The sequence below is a fragment of the Rhinichthys klamathensis genome, unplaced genomic scaffold (assembly GCF_029890125.1).
Source record: "Rhinichthys klamathensis goyatoka isolate OS25496 unplaced genomic scaffold, OSU_Roscu_1.1 h1tg000325l_1, whole genome shotgun sequence".
NCBI classification, from domain to species: domain Eukaryota; kingdom Metazoa; phylum Chordata; class Actinopteri; order Cypriniformes; family Leuciscidae; genus Rhinichthys; species Rhinichthys klamathensis.
Window position 1 is genome coordinate 1838006 of NW_026606840.1, and position 20917 is coordinate 1858922.

A 20917-nucleotide genomic window follows, 5' to 3' on the forward strand; every position below is an offset into this window, starting at 1 on the left:
CCTGTGCATTTCTCTGCAGTTTATCTTGTGTGCTGCTCAGCTCAGCGATCATGGTGAGGCGAACACAGCTCAATACTGTTGCACTCTCACTGTGTGTCTTTTCTAAGCCTTATAGTAAGATTAACATCTTTGAATCTCTTTAAAACTGAGGAAGGAGATAAGGGATAAGAAATAAAAACAATAAAGCCTTGAGACTGGAACTTTATATTTTCAGACATACATATAAGGTTCCAAGAAATATCCAACTAGATCAAATCCATCAGACTGACTTAGATGAAACTTGTCTTACATTTAAGCTGCTTTTCGCACACTGAATACACATCATATTGCTTTCCTAGCGTGTGTTTGTGTGTGTGCGCACGCGACTGCGTGTATATGTAACTATTGTATGTCTGTGTGCACACACACAAGACAGAATTTGCTTTATATGTTTACTTGAGAGCTTTTTTGGTTGCTTCAAGCATGCATCACTGTGATTATGTGTCATATGTGATTACAGTTGGTACGCCCTCACTAAGACTGTAAAGAGTTTGAGGCGGCATGTCCTCAATGCACAGCTGCAGACACACTCCATGAAAAGTCCGTCCTCCAGAGTGTATATTGTGTCACTAGACTGTTTTGATGATATCACTTGAGTGTCTCTGAGGCCCATATTGGGCAGGGTCATTTTGGCTGGGATGCATTTTTATTTTTTATTTGTGAATATAACCACCATTCAAAAGTACAGGGTTAGCAAGATTTTTTAATGTCACCCAGGTATTTTTTTAAAATCAAAAATACAGTAAAAACAGTAATATTATTACAAATTAAAATATAAGGTAATTTATTCCAGTGATGGCAAAGCTGAATTGTCAGCATCATTACTCCAGTCTTCAGTGTCACATCATGATCCTTCAGAAATCATTCTAATATACTGATTTGGTGCTTGAGAAACATTTCTTATTATCAGTGTTGTAGATCAGTTGTGCTGCTTAAGATTTTTAAACTGAATTTTTTCAGGATTTTTTGATGAATAGAAAGTTCAAAAGAACATTGGAAATAGAAGTTGTTTGTATCATTATAAATGTCTTTACTGTCGCTTTAAATGTCCTTGCTGAATTAAAGTTTCGAGTATTAAAAAACAATCTTACTGACTCCAACCTTTTGAATGGTAGTGTATTTATATTCATCATCAGCTATTTTGTTATATACAACTATAATAAGCGTAATATTTGCAATTCTTTTAAGACAATACCACATACTTAAATAAGGTAGGGTCAAATAACCATCTGAGCCTGAGAATTACCCATTGACTTGAAATCAAAGAAAGCCCTCATCAAACAGTAAATGATGAATATTTAGGAGTAACATGCATGTTAACACGATAGCCACTGGATGCCATCTGCTTCTGAGCATTCCAAGCCTATAATTCTCAGCAGGTGGGGGTGGGGATGCTGAATCGTGGACACCCCACTGAGACTCCATCCAGCTCTGCTGTAATTGAACCTAAAGGCTGGGGGATTTAAAGTGCAGCTGGCAGGTGTCGGCCGCGTTTAGGGGGGCTAGCAGATCTGTACTAGCCAACACAAGACTCTCTCAGTCAGATACGCTTCTTAACGGCTAACTCCATGAATGCCAATCGCTCTTTTCTCTTTAGTTTTTTTAGTTTCTTTGCTTGGTTTACATCACAGAAGCTGATGGAGAGAAAGAATACGCACTTTCTTTGGCAGGAGTTTACATTTGTTTTGCCAAATTAGTAATATGTAAATAAAATTGACCAATTTTTGATGTATTAGCCTAGATGTTAAATGCATTACTTCCCCTCCCAGCTATGTGCTTTGTGATTAGCTGATAATGGAAACCAATGACATGGTAATAGACTATCCATGATGGTTTTATAAATCTCCATGAGGACAAGTCTGTCTCCAGGGAAATGGCAGAGAGGAGGTACCGTGTGAGTAGTCAAGAGGCTGGGAAGAGGGGTCATACACTTAAGTTATCATTGCTAAGTGCTAACCCATATGCACCCTATGCCTCCATCTCTTCCTGCCGCTTCCTCATTTACCATACAAATAGCACTTCAAAAACTCATGATTCGAGCTCCGTTGGTTTTAAAAGTCATTTGTACATTAGTTGAAAACACTCTACATCGATCTTAAGCTTTTTCAAATCTGCTCAGAAATCAGAAATATGAATGTTGTTATGTCCCAAACACACGTTTTGTACCCAAGCGAATAATCTTAGTGCATAGTTGGAAAGGGATCTGATTTGCAAAGCTGCAGACCTGAACGGAAGTAGAAAAATAAGTGGTCCTTAGATATATGCTAGGGTCTACAAATGAATACAACACATCAGCAAAAGGACGACCTGGCTGTAATATGAAGTCTGCAGTGACTTTAAGTGACCTACAACAAAACAAACTGACAAATAAAATAGCATCACATTAAAATAAAACTAATAGACAGTCTTCTGATTAGAATTCAGGTCAGTGACAAATAAAAATGTGCATGAAAGGGGAAAAAGAAAAATCTTTTAATAGTCTAGTTTAAAACATGTACCATGGTTTATATTTCTATTGGAGTCTTGTTAAAAAAAAAAAAAAAAAAAAAAAACTTATAGCATTTTCAGGAAAAACAGATACTTTAATGACTCTAAAAGTGTAATTTAATGCATATTTCTGCATGCATTTTTGCTTTGGCAGATGATTTATTTTTAAATATTAAGCAGTTTTTCATTGTTTATTACGTTTCTATTAGGGTATATTATTTATTCCCCATAGTTTTTAAGCATCATAGCCTTGTTCAGCACTGACAGAGAGATACACTGTCAGAGCTAAGAGAGAGGACCCAAAAGCGAAAACAGGTAATAATGTCTTTAATAGAAATTAGAAAATCAGAAAGTCTCTCATTAATAATGAACTTAAGCAGGAGATGACCCGAGACCGGGAAATACAGATCTGTAGATGAGAACAGCGAAGGCAAACAGCAGACTGTTTTGAGCCGTAGACTGGTGTATCACGGGACCAATCTCAGCGTTCAGTAGCAGGAGAGCTGGGCAGAGCACAAGTTTAGCACAAACACACAAACCAAGAATGTAGACGAGTAGGTAATGAAGACCAGACAGGGCAGGACTAGACTCGGTGATAGAGAACGATCACAAATGTGTACAAAGTTAATAATCTGGCAGAGGACAAAGGAGAGAAGGGAACTGGAGGTAGAGATGCTAATCAGAGAGAAAGAGAGGACAGGTGTGGAAACGAAGATACTGATTGCATAGGGTGATGAGGAAAAGCTGAGTATGAAAGAAAGCGCTAAGTGTGTGCGTGTGTGTGTGGCAGCAGGGGAAGAAAGAGAGAGAGGAAAATACCAGCTTCATGACATACACATACAAAGATGAAGGGAAAGTGCAAATACGAGTGTGTCTCTGAATAGGTGCTGTGGGTGTGGGACAGTGATTGACATATCGCCCTGGAGTACATTGTAGCATACTAAAAGCCTTAAAGCGTTCTGTGTTTGTATGACATCAGTATAATTTGAACAAGCTAAGGATTTCTGATAGTCTGATAGCAGACAACAGACTACATGTCACATCTCTTCAGGTCTTTTAAATCACATTGGATCATCAACTCACAGCAATAAATAGGACACTTTGTTTTCAGTACTTCACAATCTGTCTGCTAGGATTTATTTCGATGTATACCATAATCTCTTTGACCTGTCAATCACCTATATTAGTTTTACCTTGCAGTCAGAGAAGAAATAATGCAATCGGATATGATTTTATCTCCCTGAAACTGAAAGGCTTTTATTTGAAATTAAATGAATTGTTACACAAAACAAGTGTTGTTACTTTAGTTGCTTTCTTGCAATATAAAATGTGAGATGACTCTGGGTTCCATCCTTCCAGAATCCAGACCTATATGCTTCACTTGTTTTAAAGGGATACTCCACTTTTTTTGGAAATAGGCTCATTTTACAACTCCCTCAGAGTTAAACTGTTGAGTTTTACCGTTTTTGAATCCATTCAGCCGATCTCCGGTTCTGGCGGTACCACTTTTAGCATAGCTTAGCATACATCATTGAAGTGGACGAGACCATTAGCATTTCTCAAACAAAAATCACCAAAGAGTTTCGATATTTTTCCTATTTAAAACTTGACTCTTCTGTAGTTACATCGTGCACTAAGACCGACGGAAAATGTAAAGTTGCGATTTTCTAGGCTGATATGGCTAGGAACTATACTCTCATTCCTGCGTAGTAATCAAGAAACTTTACTGCCGTACCATGAGTGCAGCAGGCGTAATGATATGACGCAGCGCCTGAAAATAGTTCCGTTGTGTTGACGGAAGGTGGCCTATTTTCAGGCGCTGCGTCATATCATTACGCCTGCTGCACTCATGTTACGGCAGTGAAGTTTCTTGATTATTACGCAGGAATGAGAGTATAGTTCCTAGCCATATCAGCCTAAAAAATCGCAACTTTACATTTTCCGTCGGTACAGAAGAGTCAAGTTTTTCCGTCGGTACAGAAGAGTCAAGTTTTAAATAGGAAAAATGTCGAAACTCTTTGGTGATTTTTGTTTGAGAACTGCTAATGGTCTTGTCCACTCCAATGATGTATGCTAAGCTATGCTAAAAGTGGTACCGCCAGAACCGGAGATCGGCTGAATGGATTCAAAAACGGTAAAACTCAACAGTTTAACTCTGGGGGAGTTGTAAAATGAGCCTATTTCCAAAAAAAGTGGAGTATCCCTTTAAGGGCAGATCAGGATTAAAAGACTAGGCCTAATTGAGGTCAAACTTAAAGTATCATGATGAATTTGAATAACAATCATTGTTTGTCTTCTAATTAATACAACCATCACCATCTGCATATGCTGCATCCATTTAACTAACAGTCTGTGGATGCTTCATGTAAGTAGCAGACAAATAGAGTGTCTGGAGTCTATGGTTAGTCTGACAGGCCCTCCAGCCCCAGCAGGCATCTTTAGGAGACATTGAGCTTGGCACATGACCAGAAACGTGTCAGTGGAACCAGCCGGGGTCACTGTGTGATCTCAATGCCCTCTATTGTTTTTATCTGCCCAGTCTGGAGTCTTTATCGAGTGAGTCTGACGGGTGCAGAAAAGGATTTCCACGTACCCCATTGTTCACCGGTATCAGTTTCCTGTTTGTTGTCATTTGTCATTTTTGGTTTCTACTAGGGCTGTCAAAATTAATTAATTTTGTGGATATATTTTTTTCAGTTAAACGCATTAAAAATATTTAGCGCAATCAACGCAGTATGTGTTTTTTTCATCATTTGGCTGCTCTACAGTATATGATCACGCTATCATTCATTCAAGTGCTATTGAACCATTCAAGCGTGATAAGATGCAAAAAAAGAGAGAAAAAAATAACTCAAATCTGTACTGGCACGCCGTCTGTGAAGTGGCTCTCTATGAACAAACACCCGAAATGTGCGCGCATGATGCCTCACTGACTCACTGCTCTTGACTGAATATGTTAACTTTTGTAGCTTTAATAAGGATTAATCTATATTCAATTTAGAATGTATTGCAGTGAAGACTGTGCAGTGTTTGATTATTCAGTGTCTGTATATTTACCTGTTAGACCTGAAAGTCTTAAATCACTTTTTACACATTTTACATTTTTTTGTACAACTTTTTTTGTGCATTTTAGCGAGGTTGGTAAAAATCTGAACCGACTCGACTGGGCCAATAGAAAAAAAGCCTTTGCGTTGAGCCCTGATATATTAGGCCTAAATGCACTGCTAAATATGACATTTATTACAATGGGTTAATGTTTTAATTTCACTTAGCCTAAATTAAAAATAGTTATATATTTTAAAGCCTGTTAAATTTTAAAATTGATAGCTTTCAATTATACTGTGATGTTAAATGGCTATAATTAATGGCTAAAATTGAGAAGAAAAAAAATCCATTTAATAGAGACATCAGTATCACTGGTATCATTGATACTGGCCTTCAGTAAAAAGATGTACATACATATACAGTCTTTATGGTTTCAACATTCTTTTGGAGATTCATTGTGAAAGTATTATAATATAAAGATATATGAAGAACTTTAATGTTAGGTGTGATTAATCGCGATTATTTAATTACAGAAAAATGTGTGATTATTTATTTATTTATTTTATCGATTTTAATCGACCAATTCCTGTCACTCATATTACGTTTTTGGAAAATAAATAATGCAAGATACCAAATAAAATGCTGTTTTTAAGACTCCTGGACTAGTTGAACCTCAAAAATATGTTGTTGGGATTCCAGTGTCTCAGATACAGAATATTATTTATTATTTATTAATATTATATTGTTTTATAATGAATGCCGGAAATTTTTAACTCTACTCAAACATGAATTTGGCATCACTATTTCTGCAAATTTTATTCAAAATTCAAATAATATTTATATAATAAAATATAAATACATTTTTTAAATTAAAATTCAAATGTTTAATATTGTAGTGGCAGATAAGCCATTTGATTGACTCTATCCCACACAGCAGATTTAGCGTGGGGGCACGGTTCTGATGTTACTGTGGTTTGACAGCTCATCTCATCGCAGTGATAGATGAAAGCTGATGTCCCATTCTCCGCCTCTTCCTCATCAGTTAGACTTTTGATGACTGACTTCTGAGACTGTCTTTACTTTTCTTTTGTGAGCAGTTGAAGCTGTGGGAGCATGCTTTAGCTCCACTTTTTTAAAAAATTGGTAAGAGCAAAAATGTTTGGTAAACTAAAAAAAATTAGCTTCACGTGGTAACATCAAAATTTACTGTTTTTAATTAATTCAAAAATATAATTTATTATACATATGTTTTGATCCTCTAATCTGATTGGCCAAGAGAGTTTAACTTTTTTTTTTTTGGAAGTATATTAGCATTTAAAACAAAAATAGTAATACTTTGTACATGTATAGTACATTAAAACAAACAGTAAAATTGTCTATTCTATGTCCTTGTCTGCTACAGTATGTGTACAATATAGTTATTAAACTCACAGAATTTTATTGATTTGTTCTTGACCCAGTCATTGGCACTCATTGATTTTTGTACTTTTTACATTATTTCATTTCCAACTCACTGATCTGTTTGGCAGCAGAAGTGCCCCATTAAGTATGACTTTAAATGTATCGGTTGCTGAACACACAATCGTAACTTCATTTTCTCTGTGAAAGGCTCATTTGTCAATGCTGCCTTTAATGGTATCAATTATTAATGGCTGATGTGAGGAAAGCCTCTCCTGTGCTTCAGTAGCTAATGGTTGACAAACTCCTCCAAGCCTAGAAGGTTCCAGCTTATCCAAAGCCTCTGAGTAATCGATTTAGCTTGAAAGAAACAAATAGCAAAGCTAACAGTACAGTAGTAGTCAGACATGTGATGGAGCTACTGTATAGTGTTCTGTTTCTCCCTAAATCAAGTCTGTTTTGCTAATGCTCTGATCTTGCCATGTGTTATCCTCTTTGGTTAACATTCCTGTATTCTGCTTTGGATCAAATAAGCACCCAAACACCCGCAGTATACCATAGTGTGTGACTTTGTTTTGAGCATAGACTTCATCCACTCGTCCCATTTATATGCTTTCTTTCTTTCTTTCTTTCTTTCTTTCTTTCTTTCTTTCTTTCTTTCTTTCTTTCTTTCTTTCTTTCTTTCTTTCTTTCTTTCTTTCTTTCTTTCTTTCTTTCTTTCTTTCTTTCTTTCTTTCTTTCTTTCTTTCCGTCTTGACACAGCGTAGAGCAGTTCTGCTCTTATACCCTTCATTACTGTCAGCCAAATAAAGCTGAGCTGTTATTACTCTCAGCACCCTGTCAGGTCTCTCTAGGCACAGGCCTGTACTTTACTGGGCTTTGTAGACGGACAAGACTTAGAGGAGCTTAATAATACAAGTCTTAATGATCACCTTACAAGAAACTTAAAATAAATTGATCCGTAAAAGACTTGTTTTGAAATTTGTAATGCTCATTATAATAGTCACTTTTTAGATCTAAATGGTAAATGGACTGCATTTATATAGCGCTTTCACAGACCCAATGGCCACCAAAGCGCTTTACAATTTGCCTCACATTCACCCATTCACTCTCTCATTCATACACCGACGGGCGACGGCAGCCATGCAAGGCGCCATCCAGCTCGTCGGGAGCAGCTGGGGTTAGGTGTCTTGCTCATGGACACCTCGACACTTGGTCAGGTGGAACCAGGGATTGAACCACCAACCTTCCGGTTTGTAGAAAACCTACATGAACCACTGAGCCACTGCCTAACCCTAACAACTATCGTAACAGCCTAGCAACCATGAGCAATGTCCTAGCAAACCCACAGAACACCTTAACAACTGATTAGAATACTCATAACTTCTCAAAATACTGAGAAAGTTGGTAATGTGTGGTGACAGTTTTTGCACAGTTGTTTATTCTAGAATTCATGAGCACCCTGCTGTCTAAAATATGGTTTTAGAAGGGCCGCATTGGTCTGTTATTATTGGTACTAGCTGGTTATTGCATGTATAGACCAACATGACTAGTTTTTCCAGCTTGAAAATGTTCCAAGTATTCTGGTAACCACAAATAAAATGGTTTTAAATGTTTAAATCTATATTGGTAGGTTGTTTTTGTTGTTTTCAGAATAGGCCATGCATGTCATTTTTTTTTGGCATCTTGCAAAATTGGTTCAAATAAACCAATAGAATTAGAGTATTGCTTTACTGCAGTGGATCTTAATGGGATAGTTCACCCAAAAATAAAAATTCTGTCGTCATTTACTCGCCCTCAAGTTTTCCGAACCTGTTTAAATTTCTTTGTTCTGCTGAACACAAAGACATATATTTTGAAATATCACCATTGCACAGTAGGAAAAACAAATACTATGAAAGTCAATGGTGCTCCAGAACTGTTTAGTTTCCCACATTCTTCAAAATATTCTCCTTTGTGTTCAACAGAACAAGTAAAAAGTTACACAGGTTGAGGGTGAGTAGATGAATTTTCATTTTGGGGCAAACTATCCCTTTAACCTTTTTGACTCCATTAGCAAAAACAACAGTATTTGAAGGCCCCCAATAAATTAGTTACTTCTACAAACGTTCATTGGCTAATTAATTATTCTTCTGGGTTTACACTTTTTATTACCAGTTTATTTAAGCCTACATTAATTTTGTTGTCATTTGTGATTACAAGTTTTTTTATTTTTTTATTATTATTAGTTTTACTGACAAATGGTTGGTTTGTGGGTTTGTTATCACTTTTGTTTTTCATGTCTTTTATTTTGTAATTTGCCTTAGTTTAGGTTCCTAGTTTTGTCATGTGATTCCCCTGTCATCATGTGATCATGTCTTTTGCTTTCTTAGGCTGAATCTGAAATCGCCCCCTAAACCCTCATTCACTATTCCCCACGTTAGTCCACAAATACTGTTCACTTGAAGGTGTGAATGAAAAAGAGTGAGCGAATTTGGACAGCTGTTGAGTGTACATCGGTTGTACACATTATTGCAGTGCAATGTGGGATTGAATAAGTGCACTCAATAACGTCCACAATGGTTTCGGACAACACTACAATGGCTGTCCCCTCAAATAATACCTATTTTAGGGTATGGGGCAATTTCGGATTCAGCCCTACTATAGTCTTATAGACGCGTTCGACTTCGGCTGGATGTAACCAGTCGGGTGTAGCTGAAAACGGAGAGACTTGAGGTCGGACACTTTCTGCTTCCCGTAGTGTTTGCCTACTTTGTAAGAGATGTAGTGAGTTAAATGCAATATTTGTCAAATACACAGACGTTTTAGAGATGTTTTCAATAAAAACTTTATATAGGCCTATTGCTTAATACAGAGTCTGTTTGTAAGAATAAAGTTCAACATAAGCCTATACTATTTAAATACCAATGTAGTGGCGCCTACATTTTTTATCAGTTTTATTTTGATAAACGACACAATATAACATCACGACTACATGAAAAGAGCTTTTATTGTTATAAAAATGCAGATTTGTGAGCATTAGTGGAACTGAATATGTCAGAATGGGTAGATCGACACTCCGTCGATAGCACACGTACATCATGGAGACGTCTATTTGATGTGCGTGTTTACATCTGGAAGACGTATTTTTTAGAGTGTTTGCTCATCTGCAATACGTCTATAGGACGTTTCCTGTCAGATGTCAAATAGACGTTTAGAAAATGTCTTTAAGAAGTAATAGTTTAGAATGTATGTTAAACTGACATCGTAAAGATGTCTATCAGATGTTAGTAAACAGCAGATGCTTTCCAGATGAAGTGATCTCTAACAGACATCTTGCAGACGTATGTGTGCTATCTGGGTATTAATTAGCTGATCAGCCATCTGTTCTCGAATCGCTCTCGCAGTACTTCGATGGCATCAAGTCGGACAAAATTTCTAACCAGCATGCACTGCTTCAAATCAGCCGCCGATCGGTCTGCACAGCGCTGCATGAAATCGAACAAGCCTTTTGTGTCATGTCCTCATTTGTTCTTGTCATGTGTCCTGTGTTCTCATTGGTTCATTGTTTGATTGTGCACAGGTGTTTCTTGTTAGTCATTAGACTCTGTGTGTATATATAGCCCTCAGTTACCACTGCTTCTTGTTTGGCTTTGTTCCCTGTAACTGCTTTTTGGTGAGTTTCATGTCATGTTATGTTTAAGTTTAGTTTTTGCATTCATGTACTCATGTTCACAATATGGTATAGTTCTGTCTATTTTGTATCACGTTAATAAAACTGGGTTCACTACACTTGCCTCAGTGGACTACATTACACAAATATTTATACCCAATTAAATATTTTTAGAGCTAATTTTTTTTGTGAAAAGTTACATCAATTATAAATAAAGTTTTTTCTTTCCTTTTTTCCCTGACATGCTTCTATGTGCTTTTTGAATGTATAGGTTGACCAAAATTTTTATCTTGTGCTTCCAACAATCAGTTTACAGAAACACTTTTGACTCTGTTCCAGACTGTATTTTAATTCACAGATCCAATTCCTGTTAAATCATTTCAGGCATGTTTAATAATCTCCCATTGTGTCTTTAGTCTGCCACTGTACTCAGGCCAGCAACTGGGCCCATATGTTCCTCTAATCTGCTGATTGATGGAAATACTGCTCAAGATCCGTCCCACAGACCGACCTTCCTTACAGTTCAGGACTTTGATTCAGACAAAGAAAGACTTCTAAGCCTCTGAGCTCAAACGGCTAATTTATTTGAGTTGTTGTGACTTTTTATGTGTGCAGTGAGGATATTTAAAGATTAAACTCCTCTTTTGCCATTAGAGGCTGAATAGTTTGTTTATTATTAGCGATCTTAGAGCAATTCTTTCTCGGCCTTTTTTGTCTTTCTCTATACAGTGTCAGACTCCTGCTGGTAAAGAGAGGGCTGTGTTCCTCTCCATCTGTCTGTGATCTTTCACTCAATTCCATGTAGATGTGTGTGTTTGATGGAGCTCCACATTGGGACCATCTGCTTCTTGCTGCCCACCTCCATGTGTGGAGGAGTGGGCTGAAATCCGGACGTCATTCTTTGCCCACTGCGGCTGTGTGTGTATGTGGGTGTGTTTGCATGTGCTCTCAAATTGTTTCCTTTTTTTTGTATTCCTAGTGATGCATTGCATATTACTCAGCCTGAATTCAGATTTGGTAAATTTATCTAAAAGTAGTGATGCACTGAACATTCAAAAAAATTTATTTGAATAAATTTTTGGTTTCGGTCACAACCGCCTTGAAGGGCCAAAATCAAGGTGTTGTTTAATTAGCGGTTCTCCAAAGACTGTCACCATCTATTTCGCACACAACGTGGATAAGCTAAATCAGGGAAGCATGTCAGCTGCGTGGAAAGTTGAGAAAGTTTTCAGTTGATGCATGAACAAAACTTCCCTGAACATTATTTGTAGTGTGCATCTAATAGCCAAAACAAGCTTTGCTTTGTTACTTTCGATATGAAACAAAATCTCCGCTTTCAAAAAATGTCTATTTTATAATAGAATTCAAACAAGAGTCATTTGATGGTGGTCTTTAATGTGGCGTTACAGATTGCTGTAGATGCCTCAGTTCAAGAGACACATGATCCGTTTATCTGTTCATCTTTAATACTAGTTATAGTACAAAATAAATATGAATGAACATCAGAAGGTTCGTTGAAAGAAACAGTACAACTAAAATGCATAATGTCTCATAATCGTTCAATCAGTGTTTCAACCACGGTAAGAAATCAGTAAAATAGCTTGGAAAGAATGTCATTACATTTACCTCAGGAAAGCTATTCAATGTCCAGCTCATTAGTCTGAAAAAAAAAAAATAACTGTAGAGATGTGCATTTTGATAAATATATTCTCTATATTATTCATTGAATAAATCTATTATTAAAACAAGTTTTTATTACAGACATGGTTTAAATTCCCAGGTATTAACTTCCATGTAGAACAATACTGAACTAAAAATTATGGTTTCTATTTCTTGTTTACAGTAAAACGCACTTGGAAAATTCAAGTGTGTAGCTATATTTGGCAGGCCGACAGGAATCTACACCCACAGATACAGCTCCAACTCCATACAGAAGAGGAATGCCTGTCATTGATAAAATTCTACAATCATTCTTTCAGCTACCAATAAGAGTGTACTGCCTTCAGTTCTGATTAACAGATTTGATCACATTTATGTCCATTTGTGCAAAAAAAAAAAAAAAACATTCTGCAGATTCATTCTGAGTCTAGATACTCTGGTATTTCAAACTCCTAGTCTGAATAGACTGCAGCGCAACATTGTGAACTACTACATGCTTTATCAGTTAATCAGATAGCTGTTGCAGTCACATGATTACTTCCATTCATTTCTCAAACAGTGTTTCTCTCTTTTTCTCTTCCCCACCCCTCCCTCTCTCTGTTCAGATTACATGTTTGCAGGAGTTTTTCGGGGACGATGACGTATTCATCGCGTGCGGCCCTGAGAAACACCGTTACGCACAGGATGATTTTGTGTTGGATCACAGTGGTAAGGCTTCCACAGCCTTTATAACCGGTAGGCTCAGCTAAACACTAACTTCATTTCAACCAATTTTTTCTCATACTAAACTCTAATACAAAAATGTATCCCTTCACTACACATCTAGGAAGACATCACACACACAGACACCACATTGATCCAGAAAAGTTGGGACATTTTGTAAAATGAAATAAAATCAAGAATCTGTGATTTGTTCATTCTCTTGAACCTTTATTTAACTGACAAAGGTACAAAGAAAATAATTCCAATGTTTTCGCTGGCCAGATTATTTGTATTTTGTAAGTATAAACACATTTTGATTTTGATGGCTGCAACACACTCTGAAAAATGATGACAGTGGCAAAATAAATAGATTACAGAATATCTAGTTAAACTGTTTTGAAACAATTAGCAGGTGAATTAGTAGAAGGTGAGGGTATCATGTTTGGGTATAAAAGGAAGATCCACCAAAGGCTCAGTTTTTTTTAAGCAAAGCTGGGTCATGGCTTGATGAACTTTGTATGCTGCTGTGTTAAAAATAGCCACATGGGCTCAGGAGTACTTTGGAAAACCGTTGTCACTAAACACAGTCTGCCGCTGTATCAGGAAATGCCACTTTAATCTCTGTTACGCAAGGAGAAAGCTATACATCTGTTCAATGCAGAGATGCTGTTGAGTTCTCTGGGCCCGAGTTCTTCTCAGATGGTCCAAAAGACAGTGGAAATGTGTGCTGTGGTTAGATGAATCCACATTTCAGCTTTTTTGGGGGGTGGGGAGGGGGGAATGGACATTGAGTTCTCAGTCCCTAAGATGAAAGGGACCACCCAGACTTTCATCATGGTACGGGGTGCATCAGCGCAAACAATATGGGTGACTTGCATGTGTGTGAAGGCACCATTGATGTGGAGATATATATTGGGATTGTAGAGAGACTTTTAATGGCATCAATATGACATCTTTCCTGGGAAGCAAGACAATGCCAGGCCTCATTCTGCATGTGCTACAACAGAGTTGGACGTGCCTCTGTCCCAACTTTTTTGGAGTGTTGCATCCATCAAAATTTGTTTACATTTACAAAATACAATTAAGTTGGTCACTGAAAACATTGAAAATCATTTCTTTGTACTTTTGTCAGTTAAATAAAGGTGTAAGAGAATTAACAAATCACAGATTCTTGATTTTATTGCATTTTACAAAATTCTCCAAATTATCTGGAAATGGGGTTGTACATTGATATACAATTGCAATTTTGAAAGAAATGAATACTTTTATTCAGAAAGGATGTTAGCCTGGATGCCAGCCCGAACCCCGTCCACAACATTTTTTGATCGGGAAGTTCGGTCTGGACTCGCTCCATTGAGGAGTAATTATGATCGGTTCAGAGATCGTCGGGCCAATCAAATTGCCAGGGCGGGCTTCATACGATGATGGACAGATGATCTGCAGGGACGTAATCCTCACGTTATCAAAGAGCGCTTGGGTTGAACTGGTTTCCCTCAGAGATGACTGCCGCTGGAGAACTGAGATGTAGAGATTCCGCTATAGCGTCCGTTGTAAAAGAAATCGACAGCGCATTCATTTTAAAAGACGAACAGAGAACTGCAATCAAGGCATTTGTCGATCGGAAAGATGTGTTTGCCGTCCTTCCTATGGGATTCGGCAAAAGTTTAATTTATCAGCTGGCTCCGATGGTAACTAAGAAGATGGGACCCAATGAAAACCCTGTGCTCGTTGTGGTTTCTCCTTTGGTCGCACTCATGGAGGACCAAGTAAAAGAAGCAACACTCGTTATTTTACTTCTTCCAGCGTGCGTGCAGTTGAGTTCTGTAGTTGACAACTGTGCTATGCAAAGTAGTTGACTTACTGCGTTGCTCTCATTGGTTGTAGGTCTATCCAATTGAGTGCAGAGTTTTTTTTTTCCTGGTTCGGTTAAGACACGCCTCATAATCAAAGCCCTATGAAGCAGTATCAGACTCACATTCTGACTAGAATATGAGTATGACGAAGTCAGGCTAAAAGGATGTATTAAATTGACCAAAAGTTTCAATTGCAAAAGATTCTATTTCAAATAAATGATGTTCTTATAAAAAAAAATCGTCAAAATTAAGCAGCACATCTGTTTTCAACTTTGATAAGAATTGTTTCTTAAGCACCAAATTAACATATTAAATGTTTTCTGAAGGATCATGTAAAACACTGAAGACTGTAGTAATGATGCTGAAATTTCAGCTTTGAATTTGAAATTGTCACAGGTATAAATTACATTTTAATTTTACTATATTTTTGATCAAATAAATGCAGCCTTGGTGTGCACAAGAGATGGGTGTGTGCTTTATTTTCCATATCTCAGCTAGTCTTTAATATTTATATTGAGAACCTATTTTTTATAGGGAATAAAATTACTTTTTTTTCCCATCAGTGCTTTAAAACAAATAAACAGGAAAAAACAAGCACAGAACAACTAATTGGTATCAGCACACAAATGTTGTATTTGTGCATATTAATAACTTGCTCTCAGCACAAAAACACCATAGAATTGTCTCCTACAGAAAAAAGTGATAGGATTGCAATAGTATCATTTCCCACACATTCATTCACTGTGTTGCAAAAATGAATCCATTTTCAAGAATGAACACATGGGACCAAAGGATTACCATTGTCAGAGGAAGTGACCTTGTTATGAGAAGTTCCTCACCATTGTTCAGTGTGCAGTTTGTGTTTGTCTACTAGTGAACATGAAAGTGCAGGTGGGGAAGTGAAGATGTTCTGTGGCCATGGAGTTCTAAATAAAATCATATGACTTTGCCTGTAATTTTGTCCTGTTTTGCTGAAACGCCTCCATTTCCTGTAACATTTACCACACACACACACACACTGTGATAACTTGATTCGTAGCTGTGTGAATTTAGTTCAGCTTCTTGGCATTTTGTCCTAGTTCTTCTCCACTGCCCCACTTAGACTAAGTAGGACTTTTCCAAAAATATAAAGAAACGGCGAGTTTGCGTCTGACTGTATTTACTGCTCAACCTCTTCTTTCCGCAGCAGAAGTGGAGTGTCCTTAAAACGCAAGCCCACCCCAAATCTAAATCTTCTGTAACTAAAGAACTCATTACACGTTCTCTCTCAGATTCTGCTTTACATTAAGCCCCATGAAACAGATTAGCTTGGCAGTAATGGCATTTTAATAATGTCATTCGGCTTGTTTTAACTTCATCACTCCATGATCTAGTGCTCATCCGCTAATTTATCACTGCTCTGCGTCATTAGCAAGTGCCGTGTAATCGACAGGACAGATCGGGCCCACTATAGCTGCTGTTAAGAATGAGTCATTCCTTATTAAAGTTCTGCATCCACTGCTCTCATTAGAAAGATAGGCTGCTCTCATAGGCATTGGGTAGACAATTTGATTATGCCTCTACGGAAGGCTTCACAGTGTCGGCACATGCGAATATATCTGCAGATACCACTTATTTACTAACAAACATTCATCAGGCCTGATACGCATTTTGTGTACGTTTTGGTGTTTGTACGCATGTATGTTCCTGTCTGTGTGACTATATGTACTGCACATATACTGTAAATCACCAGATCTCCTTTTGTAAGGTACTTAAAAAATACATGTAAATCTCCTTTTTTTGAGGAATCCCCAAACCTTTGAATGGTAGTGTACAATTAGTTAAACAGGCAAAGAGGTTAATTGTTTGAAATGGGTAAGACATCAACTGCTCCTTATTCTTTGTCTGTTATATATACATTCCCTGCTAATTTATGGTGTCTCTGTGTCCAGAATGTCAGGTGCTCAAGTCCTCTTATTCTTCTCGTTCTGCTCCTCCTGTGAGATACTCTGGCAGTAAAAGTCCAGGACCCACCCGCCGCAGCAAATCTCCTGGATCAGGTGAGGATACTATAGTCACACGCAGTGTTGGGGCTAACGCATCACTTTTACAAATATAACAAAATATTTTATATTTATATAAAAGATTTTTCAGATAAGTAATGCAAGTTCCTTTGTTTTCCCATTTATTGACTGACACCTTTCCTGTTCCCATGCTGAGAGAAATTGGGAGAGGCGTTGTGTGCACTGTCAACATGAGTTATTGTAGATCTAGACAAAATGTGAGCATGCATTTACTCAAAAACAGATTCAGTATTCCTCAATATGAATAAAAACAGTGAAATGCAAACTTAGAATACTGTATTAATATTAAATGTACTTTATGTTTTTAATCTCATTTTATTAACCAATGTCTTCACTGCTGACCTTTTGATTATCCAATTCAACCAAACATATAAGCAAAAATCACGTTAGTTAAACATCACATTTGCGTTTTTGTTTTTATTACTTTAAATGAGAGTGTTTACTTCTCCTGCATTTGTTTGAAAGGTTTGTTTAAGCTGCGCTCTCTACTGTACAGTTGTGAATTTGTATTTCCTTCAGCCTCACTTTTGGTGTAAAAGGGCCTTAACATTTACCAAAAATAGAACTTTTTTATTAGTATAAAAAAACAACAACAAGCAAGCCCAGCCCAGGTGAGAAAAAGTAAAGTAACGCAACGCAACACATTACTTTTTATTAAAAAAATAACTAAGTAGCGCATTTAGTTACTTTCATCTATACTTGGTTTACCTCATACTCACAGAAGGCAGGTTTGGGAAGAATAACAGCAACAGAAACTGAATTTCTGAATCTTTCTGACTACTGTGATTCACATGTCACTTCCTGTCATTTTTCTTTTCCCAATAATATCTGAAACGCTCTGTTCCTTGTTCAATTACTCTCCTCTCCACTGTAGGAAGAAGAACTCCCGGACACTTCTCTACAAATAGCCAATCTCCAGTCAAATCACCAAGTAAGTTTCAATGGTAATGAAAGAAAACAATTTTATAGCACTATATTTTCCCCCTGAAGTTATATGATATTAGTTGAGGTTGCTTGCACCAAAAAGGAAATAAACAGAATGCTTTGACCCTTGGAAATCAACAGAATGCTTTTCTATTGTACCTTTAAGACTTCGTAAGGTAAATTACTTCTGTTGTGATTTGCTAACCTCTTCTCATGTGAGTTAAGGTGCGGTCATGTTTATCGTTGTTCTGCAAATGTTTGAAGGGCAAAATCCAGTAATTTCAATAGAGATCCACACATTCTGGAATTTTGCATGATGGCGAAATATTTCCCTTTGCAGATTTGGCAACAGCTTCAAGTTGACTTCTGCGTGAGCTGTGCTTTATACATCGCTACATTATTGACATAGACTAGACGCACAATTTCTGAAAACTTTCTCAGAACTTTGGCTAGCAAATGTTTTCCCATGAACATTAATAAAACGTGTGCAGAGTTGTCTAATCTTAAATAATGTTCTCAAAAGTGTGCATAAAAATGTTGCATTATTTTATTTCTGATACATTTTAGTTCAATGTTTTTTTAAATGTTAATACTTGTTTCAGAACATTCAGAGAACATGCAACAGTAATGTTTCCGTAATGTTTGCAAAATTATCAAATGGAATGTTCCCTTAAAGGTAGGGTAGGCAATTTCAGAGAGGCTAGCTATAGCAAGCTAGCTTTGAAAGCATAATACCTCACCCTCCCTTCAGAGCATCTCCAAAGCAACACCTGCTTCAAAACACAGGAACACACACACAGCCAGAGCAGTCTGCAAAGCATCACGAGAGACAACGTTAAATTATCTCATGTCTCAAAGCACATGACTTAATAATAATGAACATAAACAATTTAGAGAGCAGAATATATTTGTAAATTTTCTTCTATTATTGATTGCTAACAGGATGGGAAGAGTTTCAATCAGTATAATAAAAAGGTTCTATGAAAAAACATGACCTACCTTTAATGTTTGCACAACCAATACTCACCTAAAGGATTATTAGGAACACCTGTTCAATTTCTCATTAATACAATTATCTAATCAACCAATCACATGGCAGTTGCTTCAATGCATTTAGGGGTGTGGTCCTGGTCAAGACAATCTCCTGAACTCCAAACTGAATGTCAGAATGGGAAAGAAAGGTGATTTAAGCAATTTTGAGCGTGGCATGGTTGTTGGTGCCAGACGGGCCGGTCTGAGTATTTCACAATCTGCTCAGTTACTGGGATTTTCACGCACAACCATTTCTAGGGTTTACAAAGAATGGTGTGAAAAGGGAAAAACATCCAGTATGGGGCAGTCCTGTGGGAGAAAATGTCTTGTTGATGCTAGAGGTCAGAGGAGAATGGGCCGACTGATTCAAGCTGATAGAAGAGCAACTTTGACTGAAATAACCACTCGTTACAACCGAGGTATGCAGCAAAGCATTTGGAAAGCCACAACACGCACAACCTTGAGGCGGATGGGCTACAACAGCAGAAGACCCCACCGGGTACCACTCATCTCCACTACAAATAGGAAAAAGAGGCTACAATTTGCAAGAGCTCACCAAAATTGGACAGTTGAAGACTGGAAAAATGTTGCCTGGTCTGATGAGTCTCGATTTCTGTTGAGACATTCAGATGGTAGAGTCAGACTTTGGCCTAAACAGAATGAGAACATGGATCCATCATGCCTTGTTACCACTGTGCAGGCTGGTGGTGGTGGTGTAATGGTGTGGGGGCTGTTTTCTTGGCACACTTTAGGCCCCTTAGGGCCAATTGGGCATCGTTTAAATGCCACAGCCTACCTGAGCACTGTTTCTGACCATGTCCATCCCTTTATGGCCACCATGTACCCATCCTCTGATGGCTACTTCCAGCAGGATAATGCACCATGTCACAAAGCTCGAATCATTTCAAATTGGTTTCTTGAACATGACAATGAGTTCACTGTACTACAATGGCCCCCACAGTCACCAGATCTCAACCCAATAGAGCATCTTTGGGATGTGGTGGAACGGGAGCTTCGTGCCCTGGATGTACATCCCACAAATCTCCATCAACTGCAAGATGCTATCCTATCAATATGGGCCAACATTTCTAAAGAATGCTTTCAGCACCTTGTTGAATCAATGCCACGTAGAATTAAGGCAGTTCTGAAGGCGAAAGGGGGTCAAACACAGTATTAGTATGGTGTTCCTAATAATCCTTTATGGGGTGTATATAACATTCATAACTCAATGGGAACATTAGCTTAACATTCTTAGAACATACTTTTGTTAGCTGGTTGTGACCTCACCTTAAAGGGGTCATATAATACCATTTTTGTACAAGCTACTATGATTCTTTAGGGTCTAAATTAAAAGTTTGTAATATACTTTAATTAAAAATTCTCATTAGTATTGTAAGAAAACACTTATTTTACTTGTTTTCAGCACGCCGTTTCAGTGCATATGACTTTAAATGATAATGAGCTTTGCTCACCCCGCCTCTCTGTTCTGTGTGTACACCGTTTGTAACACAATAAACATAACGCGTTGTTCAGTATAAACGTGGGATTATGAATTATATTGAGAACATCATACATAGAAAACATGCCGTAATGTACCCTAAGTGTAAACCTTAGACGCATTCATTGTGAAGCGTGCAGCTAGCGATTTGCAAAGATTAATATAAATATTAAAATAAAGTTTAATAAAACGTTACACTCACTTCAGTTGTTTTAGAGATTCAGCAGGAACACGAATAGCTGGTACCGATCCTTTTTTCATGAGCAGCTTCTTAGCAAAACTAGCTCATACTGACCCTCGTTTATAAAGCAGTCTGGTGAGAAATGATTCGCGCAAACATGAAAGCATTGACGTTGCTCGTGGGGAATATTCCCTTCGAAAACAAACTCAGCCACTGCGTCTTCAGCGGCTCGGATTTAGGAACATTAAAATGACTGCTGTGTTCGTTATTACACCCAAGAACAGAACACCACAATCGCTTAGACGCCATTCTGCTCATAGACAGTGCTCCAGCATATCAACAATGACCGCGCCGGTCCGCGCAGACTATGATTGACAGCTGAGC

General features: G+C 37.6%; 1 protein-coding gene across 7 annotated transcripts in view; it reads left to right on the top strand.

Moving 5' to 3' along the window:
- Positions 1 to 20917, top strand: part of dclk2a (doublecortin-like kinase 2a) — a 64474-nt gene that overhangs the window by 11620 nt on the left and 31937 nt on the right. For 5 of the 7 annotated variants that reach the window (XR_008809646.1, XR_008809647.1, XM_056271773.1 and 2 more), the window contains exons 3-5: positions 12886 to 13015; positions 16767 to 16874; positions 17773 to 17829. Coding sequence is in view for 5 of the 7 variants with exons in the window: in XM_056271773.1 (XP_056127748.1) it covers positions 12886 to 13015; positions 16767 to 16874; positions 17773 to 17829 (295 nt within the window). In the remaining 2 variants the exon portion in view is untranslated. The remainder of the gene's footprint in view (positions 1 to 12885; positions 13016 to 16766; positions 16875 to 17772; positions 17830 to 20917) is intronic. The other 2 variants (XM_056271774.1, XM_056271777.1) reach the window with 1 other exon arrangement.